At 39.8% G+C, this 14,745-nt stretch overlaps 1 protein-coding gene and 1 long non-coding RNA gene across 5 annotated transcripts in view; one reads left to right on the forward strand and one right to left on the reverse strand.

The window, feature by feature from the left end:
- TMEM63A (transmembrane protein 63A) overlaps positions 1-14,745 on the reverse strand; it is a 31,237-nt gene that overhangs the window by 1,642 nt on the left and 14,850 nt on the right. For all 4 annotated transcript variants that reach the window (XM_055816595.1, XM_055816593.1, XM_055816594.1 and 1 more), the window contains 10 exons: positions 12,575-12,712; positions 10,566-10,719; positions 9,708-9,814; positions 7,945-8,031; positions 7,301-7,363; positions 6,167-6,329; positions 4,959-5,064; positions 3,481-3,648; positions 519-634; positions 90-152 (listed from right to left, as the gene is read on the reverse strand). In XM_055816595.1, the coding sequence (XP_055672570.1) occupies positions 90-152; positions 519-634; positions 3,481-3,648; positions 4,959-5,064; positions 6,167-6,329; positions 7,301-7,363; positions 7,945-8,031; positions 9,708-9,814; positions 10,566-10,719; positions 12,575-12,712 (1,165 nt within the window). The remainder of the gene's footprint in view (positions 1-89; positions 153-518; positions 635-3,480; positions 3,649-4,958; positions 5,065-6,166; positions 6,330-7,300; positions 7,364-7,944; positions 8,032-9,707; positions 9,815-10,565; positions 10,720-12,574; positions 12,713-14,745) is intronic.
- LOC106112765 (uncharacterized) lies at positions 91-2,723 on the forward strand. The gene is made up of 3 exons (XR_001227264.3): positions 91-200; positions 320-482; positions 1,985-2,723. It is a non-coding gene; the product is annotated as an uncharacterized LOC106112765 (long non-coding RNA).

Consider the following 14,745-nt stretch of genomic DNA (forward strand, 5'->3'; position numbering starts at 1 on the left):
GTCCTACACAAGCTCTTTGGTAAGCAGGGTGAGAAACCAAGTTTTTTCTAGGAAATGTAAGAGAATATTAGTAACTCTTAACTTCTTACAGAAGATGTTGGGATGGCTGGTACATCAGTGTCATTTCCTCTTTCACCTTGCGTGTCTTCTACCTGTAAGCAGTAACAGGTGGGGAAAGGAGAAGAGACGATATCAAATTGGTAAGTCAAAACAATACACGGAGACTGTAAGCACCCAAAAACCTGCAGAGACAGATCTCTGTGCAGTGCCGGTACTCTCTCCTCCAATCCTCTTCCATACTTCCTCCTCTCAAATTCAGCTCCTGCTAACACTGACAGACTTCCCACTGTGCCAGGCAGTCCACCTCTGCCATCAGCCCTCTCCAGCTGTCTCACCCAGAACGAACCTCTGTGAGCAGACGTTGCTAGCGAGAAGGCACCAACAACCCGCCAGGAATAGCTGGTGCTACATCAAGCACACAGGTAGGTGCTGAAAGGTGTTGGGTATCCATCGCTTACCTTGTAATTCAGTGGACTCAGGTACTTGAAACAGCCAAAACAAGTGTAAGCCAAGCAAATAATAATTGTGATGTTGACAACTAGGAAGGTAAACATGGTTGTAGGTGCTTTAAAGCCTAGAAAAATATCCAGAGAATACAATATAAAAATACATAGCAGGAAAAAAACCCCAAATTTTTATTTATCTTTCCCATTTTCAGAAGCCTGTGGGTTGTTGGGTTTTTTTGTCCTTAGAGGACTGGGCATGCTACAAACTGGAGAACTTCATGATGCACAAAGCTCCTTGACTGGTAAAACTGCTGAAGAAGCTGTTTTCCTAGCTTCCTGAAAGGCCAAGAAGGGCGGCTGCAGATACACAAGACTCAGAGGGATGCTTCGCCTCCTCCCTCCATCACCTGTTTTGGACCCACTTCTAAAATACTTCCATTAACTATCTGTGAAATTTAACACAGAGAGTGCATCTATTAATTATGATGATGGCACCAAACTAGATGGCTTGCAAACAACCCAAAGGGTAAAAAAAAAAAAAAATTAAATAGTCAAAATTATCTTGACAGATTAGGTGACCCCACCCTTTTTCAAGAGAAAAACAAAACCCGAGAAATAAACAGTAAGATGAAATTGTATTTAGAAAACTGTAAATAACTACAATTTGGAAGGAAAAACAAATTGTAGGTATGAGAGATAACAAGCCTGTTGCACTACAGAATACAAGTGACGAGTACAAGCTGCAAAGCAGTCAATAGTGTGATGCTATCACAAAACACGGGAAGAGAAAGAAAAAAGGCAAGTCTCTGGTACCTACACCAAATAATTTGGTGCTACTGAGCCTTCAACTTGAGCAGCCTTGTCTGTGTAGGACATCACAATAAAACGTGGACAGAATTGGGGGGAATTCAAGGGAAAGGAACAAGAGAAGAAACCTAGTAAAGATGAACTAAGCTGAAAGGTAACGCGGGGGGAAAGCGAGAACTATAGGAAAGGATACAGTAGCAGCCTCTAGTATGGAAAAAGTTATAATGATTACAGTGACTTATTCTCCAGGTCTACTGGGAAATATTCTGGAAAAAATAATCTCACATCAAAGATGCTGTAAATAAGATTGGGGGGGAGGGGGCGCGCAGAGCAAAAAAACCACAAAACCTAGCCATTTCCAAGCTTCTTCAGTCAAAAGAGGCAACACTGATCCTCAAATATTTTTGTGGTAACCCCAGCACATGCAGTGGCACAGAACAGAGAAGTTTTACTTTTTGGCAGCAAGCCCTGCACAGATCCATTAATGAGGGAAAAAGCCCCTGAGAACAGGGGTAGTGGTCCTTCCAGCCTTACATTAATATAACGAATGAGAAAAGAGCAAATTATCACTGTACTCTGCAACCAGACTGAAATATCCATACCAGGCAAACTATACAAACCAATGACTAAGCAATTGAGTTATACACGCCATAAACTGATTTATTTTGCAGATAAGGAAGCAGAGCACGCTGCCGCCTTCTTCCTTCTCTTTGGAACAAGAAGCAGCAATGAAATCAATGGCAATGAAATCAAAACCTCAAGTTCCTAGCTCTCGGGCTCCTACCACTTGGCTAGACTGCCCTGTGCACCGACAAATCACTGAACACCAGCCGGCGAGGACCCCAGAGGATCATCTACACTGACAGAGCCAACCACGGCAATCCAGCCGGTATTTCCATTACTGAGGTCTGTGACAAATGATGGTTTTGCCACAGATGCAGAACCAGAAAACATTACTATAAAGATTTAGTTTTTACTGCACCAGATTTTCCTTCAGAATGTTTTTTAAAGAGGCGTATCAATTGCTGTGTGTTTGGAGTCGATTCTTCTAAAGCGCGCTCTAGAAATTCTGCTGTTATTTTAGAGGACATAGATTTGTTGGTTGTAAAGACAGCTCTCCAAACACAAGAAAAAACCCAAGCTCTCGAACACACAAGTAATGCAGGGACATCTGCTCAAATCCAACGACAGCCTGAAGCAACAGTTCCAAGTGCCTCTTACCTCCACGGGAAACTACCGCTAAAGTTAGATGACAGTCTGCCAACATCTTTTTTACTACTGGTATGCTAGAAAAACACAATGCAATTTGTCATCAGCGCTGCAAAAGCAGAGAAGAGGGCAAAATACAGTTAGATACCAAGGGCTTCCTTCCCAAGAAGGGAAGCTCGACTACTTCCAGCATCGCCAGTATCCCTGTTCCGTGCCAAATGCTTCCTCCTCCACAGATAAAAAGCCATAAGCTATCGCCTACCTCCTCTGATGTCAAAGCTGTCAGTACACCACAGCCAATACTATCAATACTAAGGATTTGCAAAATACAGAACATCGCTATTCTTAAAATAGATTACACACAAACCCCGAGTTTTTAAATCACAATATGGGGAGGAGAGTCACCACCTCACCGCAGCCTTCCATGTAAAGTCTGACAGATGATGCAGAACACAGGTCTTACTAGCATTAGCCAACATTAAGTTTTTTTCTAAATGACAGCTGTACAACAGAGGCAGGAGCCAACTCATCCAGGCAAATTAAACTTATGCACAGACTACACAAATGCAGGTACTGAAGCCAGAAACCATCTTACTAGGAAGAGCTAATTCTGAATAGATTTTTGTTTTATTTAATGATCTTTACTGTCTTGTCACTCCACAGTCCAAGTGGTCAATTCAAACTCTACAGATTTAGGGAACACACAATCTGTAAAATTAAAAATATGAAGCTCCATGCTGGCAGTTTTAAGTTAATGTATCAGCTGTCTCCATCAGAGTATCTTATGCAAACTTGAGTACGCTGCAAATGGTGTATAATTCACTGCCACAGGTAACTACGATGACTGCCCATCTATGGAAGCAAAACTAAAAGCCCACAGAGCCTATGAAACTCATCATTTAAGTAAGTTGGCAAGAGAGCTTGGAGCAGCTTCTAGGTGGAAAAAGGCAATACTTACCTAGCCGCAGAAATGAGAAAAAATAGAGCCAGAAAAGGCAGAGAATTGGAGCTGCGAGGGCCTGATTCACAGCTGCAAAGTGCATCTTCTTCTCCAGCTTGGCAGGGAGATACGCATAGTAAAGGTTGTAACGGTCAACCATGTGCTTCAGGAGTATGTATATTAAACCTGGAAGGAAAAAATGGGAGAGCCAAGGACAGTTTGTTGAAAACTCGATAAAAAGCAGCAATTCTGCGAGATCTACACTAACCAAGTGACTGAAAATTTAGACACCAATGGTGGATACAGCCCAAATATGAAAAATATGAACAGGGTACAGCTCCGTGACAGCAGCCTGCTCCTAAGGTTGTTGCATCCCCAGCCCAAGACCCCTGGGGTCTTCCCATCCCTCCCCCTCTCCACACACTTCTTTGCAGCACCACCCGTGCTCCCTGAGAGAACCCCGAGCTCCCTCCTAGCACTGGCACATGAGGACAAGCCAACAGGGAAGACCTGGTAACCGCTCTACCACCGTACTGGCAAGGAAGAAAGGTCTAGCAGGGCTTAACGCCTCCCTCTCAGCCTTCAACAGATTCATGACAATTTCAAGTCAGCTATTTCTTATCCCAAAAAAAAGCCAGTTACTGCTGTGAAGGCTATGAATTGCAACAGCTCTGGCATGCAGCAGCACATTCGGATATTTACAACTACACACAAAATACAAATAAATATAAAGTACATTGTAAAAAAAAATAAATTGGACACATTCTCCTAATAATAAGGTTGTTGATTAAAACCAGTTCAGAACAGTATCTAATTTAGCTAATTATATATGTTCTATCTAGCTCTCTAAAGTTTTGGACTGGAAAAGGAAAACACCGACTATATAAAATAATTTAGTACTACTTATGCCTGATAAACAGGTTTCCAGAGTGGAAATATCTGTAGCTGCTGAAATGATTCTTTATGTATAATTCTTACGACAGTCCAGAATCTCTGTGAACGAAAGATGCAATAAAATAAGACTTAGTTCCTGTCAGTTACTAAAGACAGACAACCGTCATGAGTTCTAGACAGATTGCTAAGTTTCTTGCACACCCATACGGCATTTAATGGCCAGTACAGGAAGATGAGAGTAATCAAAGCTAGATACTTAGTCAACTTAAGGCAGAAATGTTAAGTTTTGTTCACAGGACAGAGATAAACCAACTGAGTAAGAGAAACATCCGAGAAAAAGGAGGTCTGTGACTCAGCGATCTGGAGACCCTCCCAGGGTCCGGTAAGACTGCAGCTCCTTCAAACCCAAACCATTTTATGATTCTATGATAATTTACCATGTTCTGCCCTGTTTTTCCACAAGAAGGAAAGGACACTTGGATCCAAGTCCTAAGGTTTATCAGCATTTGAACTGGAATAAGAATGCAGAACTGGGCCTTGCAAATCCTCCCACGTGACCCCATCTCGCTCACACCGTGCCCACAGCTCATCAGAAAACTTACCGAACGGGACAATGATGGGACACGTAATGCTATAGGCCATGATGACAGTGAACACACACAACATCCAGGCATACATTGCTCCAAATTCATATTCAAATGCTTGTTGCTAGGAACAAAAACAAAACACCCAAAACACTCATGTCATCTATCAACACGTCAGGAGTTATAAATAGATTCACTAAAGCAACAATTCACCTTCTTTATTCTCTCCCTATGAAAGATAAATTTTATTTCCCTAAGAGGCACAAGTGACATAACTAGAGATGAAGTATTATGCGTTTTAAGCATCTGTACTTACAGAAAATATACTGCTTCTTTCACAGCCTTAAAGTAATTTCTCAGGGAACCTGTTTTCATCTACAAGAAGCAACAATTTAAAACCACAAGGCAGAAAATAACTGTGCCAAACTCAAGAACCTTCACCTCACTGCAGATTCCACTCAATCTCTACTGTTCCTTGTGTCAGCTTTTTCAGTAGGGAAAGCTCAAGATAACAAAGCTTTGTTGGGGTCAGTATTTCCACTTTCTCCTCTTGGGATGAGGAAAGCAGTATAAATCATTTCAACCAGAGCAAGGGGTAATACGCAACAGTTAACAGAAGTGAATGTTTAAAAGCATCTTTTAAAATGGAACGCACCCACCCATTAAGAAAAAAAAAAAAAAGAAATAAAAAAAAAAAAGAACAGGACAGCTGTACACAGGCTTAAGTTCCCACTGTAACACCTGACATTTCCAGCAAGATGACATCTGGAAGTGAAAGTCCGCCACAAAATGGAATACAGACAATAAGGATGTATTTTGCTAGGTGTCTGTTCATATTAAAGTAAGTTGTATACACCCGAGGGCCGACAGAAGAAATTAACTACAGACAGATTTCAATTTTAAAAAGCCTGAAGTTATAGTCTATAAGATAAAAATCAGAATTATCCCATAAAATCCGAATCATAAAACTCTGACTTGGAGCTATGAACAGAATACTACCTGAAGCTCAGAGCTTGGGTTTTGACTTCTGTTTCTGACTTTAATAAATACCTCCCCATTACCTGTGCTGCAAATGAAGGGAATGCGAACCTGTCACAGATGAGTGAAACAAAGGCCAAAAAGGATGAGAGGAGATGATAATTTATGGTACAACTGATGGGGGCTCCCGATGTTTCTGATAACGATCAGTCATTTAATTGCCTCTTGCTAAGGAGGGGTTCTAATACCTGTTTAATATTTTTCCTTTCTGCTGTGGACTTGGCCATTATCATCCGTATGGTGTAAAGAATGAGGCCAGGCAGGCGCAGCAGCTCCATCCCGTTGCCAACAAAAGCAGAGGCAATCACATAGTTCACAAAGAAGGCTCCCTGGTCAGGCAAAAAGACACACCTGCAAGGACAGACAGCAGACACTGACTATAAAGCAGACAAGCAAACACAGCACACATACAAAGGATCCCTACTGCCTTTGGAAATCTCTTACCATAAGGATAATCACTGGACACCACGAGACTTCTGAAAATCTCGTTGGAGAAAAAAAAAAAAAAAAGAAAAAAAAAGAAAAGAAAGAGTACTACATAGCTATAAGCGCAGTAAGTGGAGTACACTGTAAGAGCCTGGCTGAGCGAGTTGCAGTTCTGATGAGGAATCAACTGCTCAGGAAAAGACACAGCAGTCTGATGGGTGGCTGATAGCAGACAAGAGCATCATTTGATGTCTGCAACAGCAACCCAAGACGAGATAAGACTGTAATAGAATAATTGTCTCTCCTAGCTCAGTAACTCCTAATTGTCTCCCTGTTACGGATTTTGAAACAGCATTTGGAAACCTAACTATGTCCTAATAATTGTGTTCTGTTCTTTCCCTCCAGCCAGTCACAAGAATTTATAATAATCAGTATCTGCAAATCTGCAATGCTCGTGTAAAAAACTTTCACGTTCCTTAAAATTAAGAGTCAATGGATTTTCAGAAAGCGAACTGCTGCAGCTATTTGGTCTCACTGTAATCCTTGGGAAAATCACCCGCCCATGACACACAACAATCCTCAGTATGTTTTCTGGTCCCCTCTCACCTGCATCTCGCCCTGGCCTTTATCTTCTACAAAATTTGTAAGGTTTTGGGAAAATAATTGTCTCTTTATTGAATGCATAGATTAGCTAGCAGGAAAACAGTTTGGATTTCTTCACAGCAAAGTAACTTGCATTCTCCTTCCCTTATTCAGAAGCTCAACATCAACGCACAGCAAATCAACTGGGCATCAACTCAACATCAACCCCTAGCAAATTTTAACAAGCACTAATCAACAGCAAGAAAAAAAAATAATCCCAAGTATTCCTGTAGCAAAGAGTTGCTAATACTTACTCCAGCCTAACTGCAGAATCAGACGATTCTCTGTCAAACAGCCAACGGAAAAAAAAATCCAGGCTGAAAGAAAGATGGTTTATGTCACTGTGTAAAATTGCTTCTCTTTTCAAGCAGTTCAGATCAGGACAGCAGATAGAGAAAATTTAATCAGATAATCTGAACACTACTTTAGCTTTATCACAGTTCTTAATAGTCAGAAATTGGAAAAAAAGATACAGAACCAACCAAAACAGAAACATCCACTTATACTAAAGTTTTAAAGATTCATTTTTAGCAGTTATTATCTAGATAGGCCAAATACATGTTACCTGGTTAGCCAGGGAAACTGTAAGACAGTCAGGAAACTGGGTTCTCAGCTATTGACTGTGAGTATGGGCAACTTTTAATTAGTCATTGATCTTACAAGGTCTTAAATTTCTCTGCTAAACGAAAAGTCAGCCTTTGGAAACTTGAAGGGCTATGAGGTCCTCAGATGAAAGAAGAACACTGAAATCCAACACGGAATGACAACATAACCATACACAGCTGGTGGGAGTGGAGGTACGCCAACTATACCTCAACTAGCAACTAGAAAACAGAAGTAATTTGCCTCATATAATGGAAATACTCAAACAAAACACTGTTAAACTATTATTCTTTACCTGGTCAAACCGAGGGAGGGCAGAATCAATACCATGAAGATCAAAAATATGTAGACTTTATGCATCATTATTCTATTCTCTGCAGATCTACCAACAGAAAAAGTCACCAAGTAAGAAACTCACGCAAAAGACTTCCACACATGAAAGATCTTGCCCAGAGAATGTCAGCACCTGCCAGACTTTCAGCTTCCCCTACAGTATCACATTGCTACAAGATACTCGTAACACAAGCATCTTTGAGGTATTCACTAATTTGGACCAAGCAGGCTCTCGGTGTCTTCTTGGGCAAAGAAAACATTTATGAACATTAATCCAGACTCTGGATTAGTATCACTACAGGTCTGCACCATAAGCAAGGGGATGTGTGACAATCACAGCTGGTGATTGTATCCAATGATACTCACATCTCACAACAGCTTGTAAACAAACAGCTCTTCAAGTGTTATGCCAAGAGGGACTAGGCAGTTCGTAAAAGGGCACCACTGCCAAGAAACCAGACACTTAAACAAGGTACTTGACTGTCTTTACCAAGTGTCATCTTTGGGAACAACATGACACTACTAATCCTATAACCCTACTGCAGTAGCAGGAACATCTATCCAGTGACACACTGTTGCCAGAAAAAGCACAGCAATTGCTATAAACAATTCAGACTGTTAAAGGTGCTATCTGATAGGGCATTAAAACGACAGAGGTTTTGTTATAGGATCATGTAGCCCTTGGGCACTGTGGGGCATATCAATATAACTACACCAAGGCTTGAAATCAGATCTGCGATCGCTAGTGACTAGAACACTACTTCAGCTGATTGACAAAGGCTCAAAGTTCACATGCCTAGTGCAACCACTAAGAAAAAAAACCCCAGGTGATAAAAAGCATTTAACTGATGAATAAACAGCAGAATCTGGACACGATGTCTTACAAGGGAATAGTACAAAAAATTTTAAAAGTCAAAAAAATTTGGCCTTACAATACAAAACCAAAAAACGGCTGCAGGCATGATGAAAAAATGAAGCTGTGATTCAGCATGCAGTATCATGCTTTTATCTGACTAGGTAAACTGGGGATGAAGTTACACCTAGTTATGCCATCATTGTCCTGGTTTCGGCTGCGATGGAGTTAATTTTCCTTCTTCAACGGTGCATTTTGGATTTAGCATGAGAACAATGTCGATAGCAACAACTAAAACATCAGTGTGTTAAGTAGTGCTTACTGCAAATCAAGGACTCTTCAAGTTTCCCATCCCTGCCAGTGAGCAGACGCACAAGCAGCCGGGAGGGAGCAGAGCCAGGACAGCTGACCTGAACTAGCCAGAGGGATATTCCACACCATAGAGCGTCGCGCTCAGTGTATAAACTGGGGGGAGTTGGCCGGGGGCTGCTGACCACTGCACAGGGACTGGCTGGGCATCGGTCAGCGGGTGGTGAGCGACTGTACTGTGCATCACTTGTTTGTTTCCCCCTTGTATTTTATTCCTTTATCTCCCTCCTCTCTTCATTACAATTATTATTCCTACTTTTTTTCCTTATTTTTTACATTATTTATATTATTAAACCATTCTTACCGCAACCCATAGGTTTTCTCTTTTTCCAGTTCTCCTCCCTATCTCACCAGGGGGTGGGCAGGGAATGAGTGAGCAGCAGCATGGTACTTGCCTGCTGGCTGGGGTTAAACCACGACACAGCCCCATGAAAAATAAGCACTTTCTCCATATATTTCAGTAATTCAGTTGATAAGGCCAAATAAAGGAAAACCTTGCTTACTTTGTCCAGTGGGACTCCAGCAAAGTTGAGTAATAGACAATTGTTGGTAGCAAAGCTGAGAATGACCAGAGCAAGAGCGTTGGGAAAAACTGACTGACGATGGGATTCTAGTAGGGGGGAAAAAAAAGTAAGAATAAGTATTAAAAACATTTTAAATGCAGCTGTGGTAGAACAGAGGCTGCAATATTTTGCTTTTCTTAAGTTACAGCAGGTTCGACTGTAGAAATTTTATTCAGATACAGTCTTAAAATGAGTGAGTGCTCTGCACTGGTGTGCAAAACAAAAAACGAGTAGGATTGGGAATTACATTCTATGAGAGTGAAGTCTCACAAGCAGTTTTTATGTAGTTTACACTAGCTTGGGCAAGTACTTAATAGTTTGCAAGAGACTTTAGCTGCAGTCAAACTAGGACCAGATATATATGCTATCCTGTTTCAGGTCAAATATGCAAAATAAAAATCACGGCATTTTACTTCAGATTTTAAAATCTGAATTCCCCCTTCACACCATAAAAAAAAAAATCAACATACAAGTTGGACTTAAAATTCCGCTTTTGGCAAAGGTTTTTGATTTAGAATTATGTAAATTGGGAACACATACTTTTACTACAAATAAGATATTTATAATAATACAACATTTCAAATGAAGTTACTTCAGCCTACTATCAAGGAACAGAAGAGGACTAGAGTCCCAATTCTGGATGTATGCTTTTAAATCAGCAGTTACATAAAACGATCCTGAGAATTTCAACTGAATTTAGCTTACAGATATCGTTTCATTTTCTTACTACACACTTAATCAGTTTATTAACATTTTGCTCTGATACACAGCATGATCCAAACATATGGCGATACTCACGTTAAGGTAGTGAATAGGTTTAGTGACATTGAACTTGTCCATGGTTGAGATGATTATGGAAGGAGTAGTAAGAAAAAACAACACAATAAAAAGAAGCAAATTAATGCAAGCCCATCTAAACCACCATTTCAGTCCACGCACTGAAAGATTTTTCCTGGGGGGAGAGGAAATAAAAAAAAAAAGAAGCTTGTAAAAACAAGCAGTACATAAGCATTTGCTATTAAAAAAAATACATACTATCTGTCAAGTAACAGGTGGCCCTGGTTTTTCTAAACTGAGGTTTATAGCCTTAAAGTTACATACAAAGCACTAGACAAGATCCAGTTGCTATTAGAAATAAAGAATGATAACATAAACTGCACTTGCAGAAGAACATATTTAGTCTTCCATAACACAAACACAATGTCTAATGTAGTTAAGGTTTGGGATGAAACAATTCCACAGTTTAATACCGAAGTACTAAACGAAGTTAGAACAAGAATAGAGAGACAGAAGATGATACAGAGAATTTCTGCAAGGAGACTAACTATCAAGAGGCAGAACCTACCAAGAAACTGTGATTTGAAAAATAATTAAGAAAACCCCTGCATCCCTTTCTGCCATATTAAAACAGCAACCACAGGTCTTAAACAGGTGAAGTTTTTAAATGTTATCTAAAATGGTTCCCAAAAGGACTGGAATGATTAAAACGCCAGCCAAAGCCAAGTCTTTAGACCAGACAAAACAGGGATACAGAGGGTCAGTAACATCTCCAATTATGACAACTCTTAAGCGAACCTAGGTAAGTAACTAGGCAAATCCCTGTGCCACCTCTTATTCAAGGGGGAGCCGAGAAAAGAAAAAACCAAACACCCCCCCCGCCCAAAAAAAAAAAATTCAACAAAACCCCACCATCTTTCCCTCTCAGAGTTTAGAAAAGATTTATACATGCTTCAACCCACCAAACCTCAACAATCGTTCCTTGTGTCCATAGGACAGTGCTTGAAGAAAGGAAGAGCAAGTGCAGCACACATGCATGCACGAACCCTTTCATGAAAAAGGCAGATTAAACTGACCCTACCTGGAAAGCAGCTTGCAAGAGATTTTTAATTCATGTCTCAAAATAACACAGCTGCAAAAGACGCGGCTAAGAATCACGGTTGTTCATTTTATGGTTAAAGATTCTGTACTTTATTCCTAACTGCAGAACTAGCTGTAGACAAAACCTCTCAATTATTAGAAATAGAAAATTAATTTTAACGTGACTATGCCATCTATTAAAATCATTCGGAGAAAAAGTACCTTAAAAAAGTTATATACAGGTGAAATACAGTAATTTGTGCATGCTTGTGTCTCGCCTGCACTTTTGCTTAGGGCAATGGTAACGTCACAACAAATTTACAGTTATATGAACAGGGGATTGTATCGGCCCAACCCTAAAGTTATTTGCAAAGCAATTGGAAAACGTTTAGGGATTTTTAGCCTATAAGCATGACAGAAGGCATCACAGCAACACTTTTAACTCAAAAAGCATTTATCTATTTTTTGACACTCTCCTGTAAGCGATAAGTAAAGTCTAAAATTTATTGGGTCAATAAAGAGATGTCAGAAGACAGACAATACTTCACAGAGTAGATCAGGTTATACTCGCCATGTAGCAACTCAAAAACATTAATACATACTTGAAGAACTCTCAGCGTTGACACCAAGTTGCTTTCCTCAGATCTTAACAGTAGGCATGCATTAACCTCAAAAAATGAAAACACTGAGGCACAAAGTCTTTTTCTTTTTTTTTTTTCTTAGTTAGTTAACAGGAGCTGCAGGTACCAGAACTTTGGGGTGGCAAAACTCTAGTCAGCCTCTGAGAGGCCATTCCCAAGGTCAATGGAGAACAAAAGTAATGGAAATAAAGATGCAGATCAGCCACATCCAAATGCTACATAAAATCTTAGTTTAGGGTTAAAGAAAAACACACTCAGCTCCCTTCTAAACCTACGCTATCATAAATGGATGCAAGACAGGAATCTTACCAACAAATATTCTCAGGATAGGGAGCATATGTAACCTCCCAGTTTGATATGCACAGCTCCCTGCTGTAGGATGATGGCTGGGGTTCTCCTTTACACTTAATACTCTGACATTTGCAAGCATTGAAGTCCTTAAGGATACTGTAAGGAAATAAAAAAAGGAGGAGGATTTTGCAAATTTTTACACTTGAAAGGGTGCATATGTAATGAGAAAGACCAGGAATAGTGATAAAGCTTTTTTTGCTTTTAATAACCAGAGATCAAGATAGTACTTAAGACAAAAATGTAACATTACATTATGCATGTAGTGACCACCATATAAACAGTTAGTACCACAGGTCTTTGAGATCTGACAAAGTTGGAAACAAAAAGCAGTCTTGGTTTGAACTGTTCAGTGCTTCTACCAACATGAACAGCAATTACTCATATTAATGTATAAAAATAAAATAAATCAAAACCTGAGAGCATTGGAACAATTTAAAGACAGCCTGTTCCCCAAACACCTCTACGTAATTACAGCTGTTTTCAAATCAGACTAAAGGATTAGTCTGCACACTCGTTTCATTACACAAATATCAAAACTAGACAGTTTTGCCTTGAGTATGAATTCTCAAAGTTTTTCACTATGCTGGTATTCTCACAATTCAAAATATTACCCTTTTTCACCCACTCCTAAAACAATCACAATACTTAATTTTATCTTCTAATATGAGCTGATTGACAATCACCACATTTAAACGTGTCCAGAATAAATGCTTTCACAAACTTCTCAAAACACAGCAATAGAAGTGCTAGGCATATATTCAGAGACAGTACAACCGTGTGCACCATTGTGTAAAAGAAGTTCCACTCCAGATAAGCTCTGTTACGCTAGCACGGAAACAGTACGTATTATATTTGAATGGGTAGACTCTAAAATTCCTGAACACGCTTGTTTCTCTGTTGTGCTCTTAACATAAAGAAAACACAGAACCACACACACAAACATCAAACAAACAAAAATAACCCCCAGATCTTTACCTTACCGGAATTCAAGTAGCGATGTCAAATTGCCAGCATCTTGCAGCAGTAAGTATTTAAGAAAGTTAATTACACTTTGACAGCTTATCTTTAAAAATACATAGAGAGCAAGCTTTAGGACTACCAGCCGTACCGCCCAGCACAATCATTAACAAGCATCTACAACCACCCAACTACATGAACCTTGGTCTGGCTTCCTGTTTCTCCCATGCTATTTCAGAACATTGTGGAGCAGAATGCCTTAGTAGGCTAAGGGCACCAAGTAACTTCCCAATTTGATGGTAGCTTCACGTGTAATCTAATCTAATTTTCCAGGGAATGGAATCCATCACATCAATTCCAAGCTAAACAAACTAAAGTCTTTTCAGTTCTTGATAATTCAACTCAGAACCGCCTGTAGTGCAACTCAGAACACATGCCCAAGGAGAGACTATCCCATCAAAATTGTATACAACAAATCAGCAGCTAGAGAATGAACTTCATTCTTATGAAAATGCTTATTTCTTCTTTCAGTTTCACATCTTAAAATGTTATTTCATGCTCTAGATTCTCTAAATATGGTGTGTAACTCACAAAATGATGGGGGCAGATTTCAACACATCATCACTACTCAGTTAAAGAGCGGATAGAATCCCTTGCAAGAATTTGAGATGTTGGAGAAAGTTTTTTTCTATATCCTGGGCTTCCTTGAAAAAAAAACCCTGAAAGACTGGCTCTCTAACATGACTTCAAGGCCAAAGGAATGCAGACAATTTAAATCAGAGGGGCTATGAAGAAAAGAAAGAAAAAACCCACATGATCTCTTATTTTTGTCGTACAAATAGTATTCTGCTTCCCTTTAACCACTTTGTGTTTGTTAAAGATGTTTACAAAGTACCAACAGAAAATGAGGGGCTATATGCATTTTCTCTCCAGATGACCGAGTGAAAAGCACTAAACAACTGATATTACGCCTACATATATATCTACAATAACAGTTAAAAGATACACATAAGGTGCATCTATCACCTATGGCCAGGTCAGTCACTGCCTCTACTTTGTTGAGATGACTAACTAGCAGTGTAATTTGCACCCATCTGGACCATTTGCACAGTAGAAAATGGAGAAATCAGTAAGGCAAAAGCCAGTTAGTCCAGCCTACTATTAACATACAC

This window comes from Falco peregrinus, chromosome 11 (assembly GCF_023634155.1).
Source record: "Falco peregrinus isolate bFalPer1 chromosome 11, bFalPer1.pri, whole genome shotgun sequence".
Lineage (NCBI taxonomy): Eukaryota > Metazoa > Chordata > Aves > Falconiformes > Falconidae > Falco > Falco peregrinus.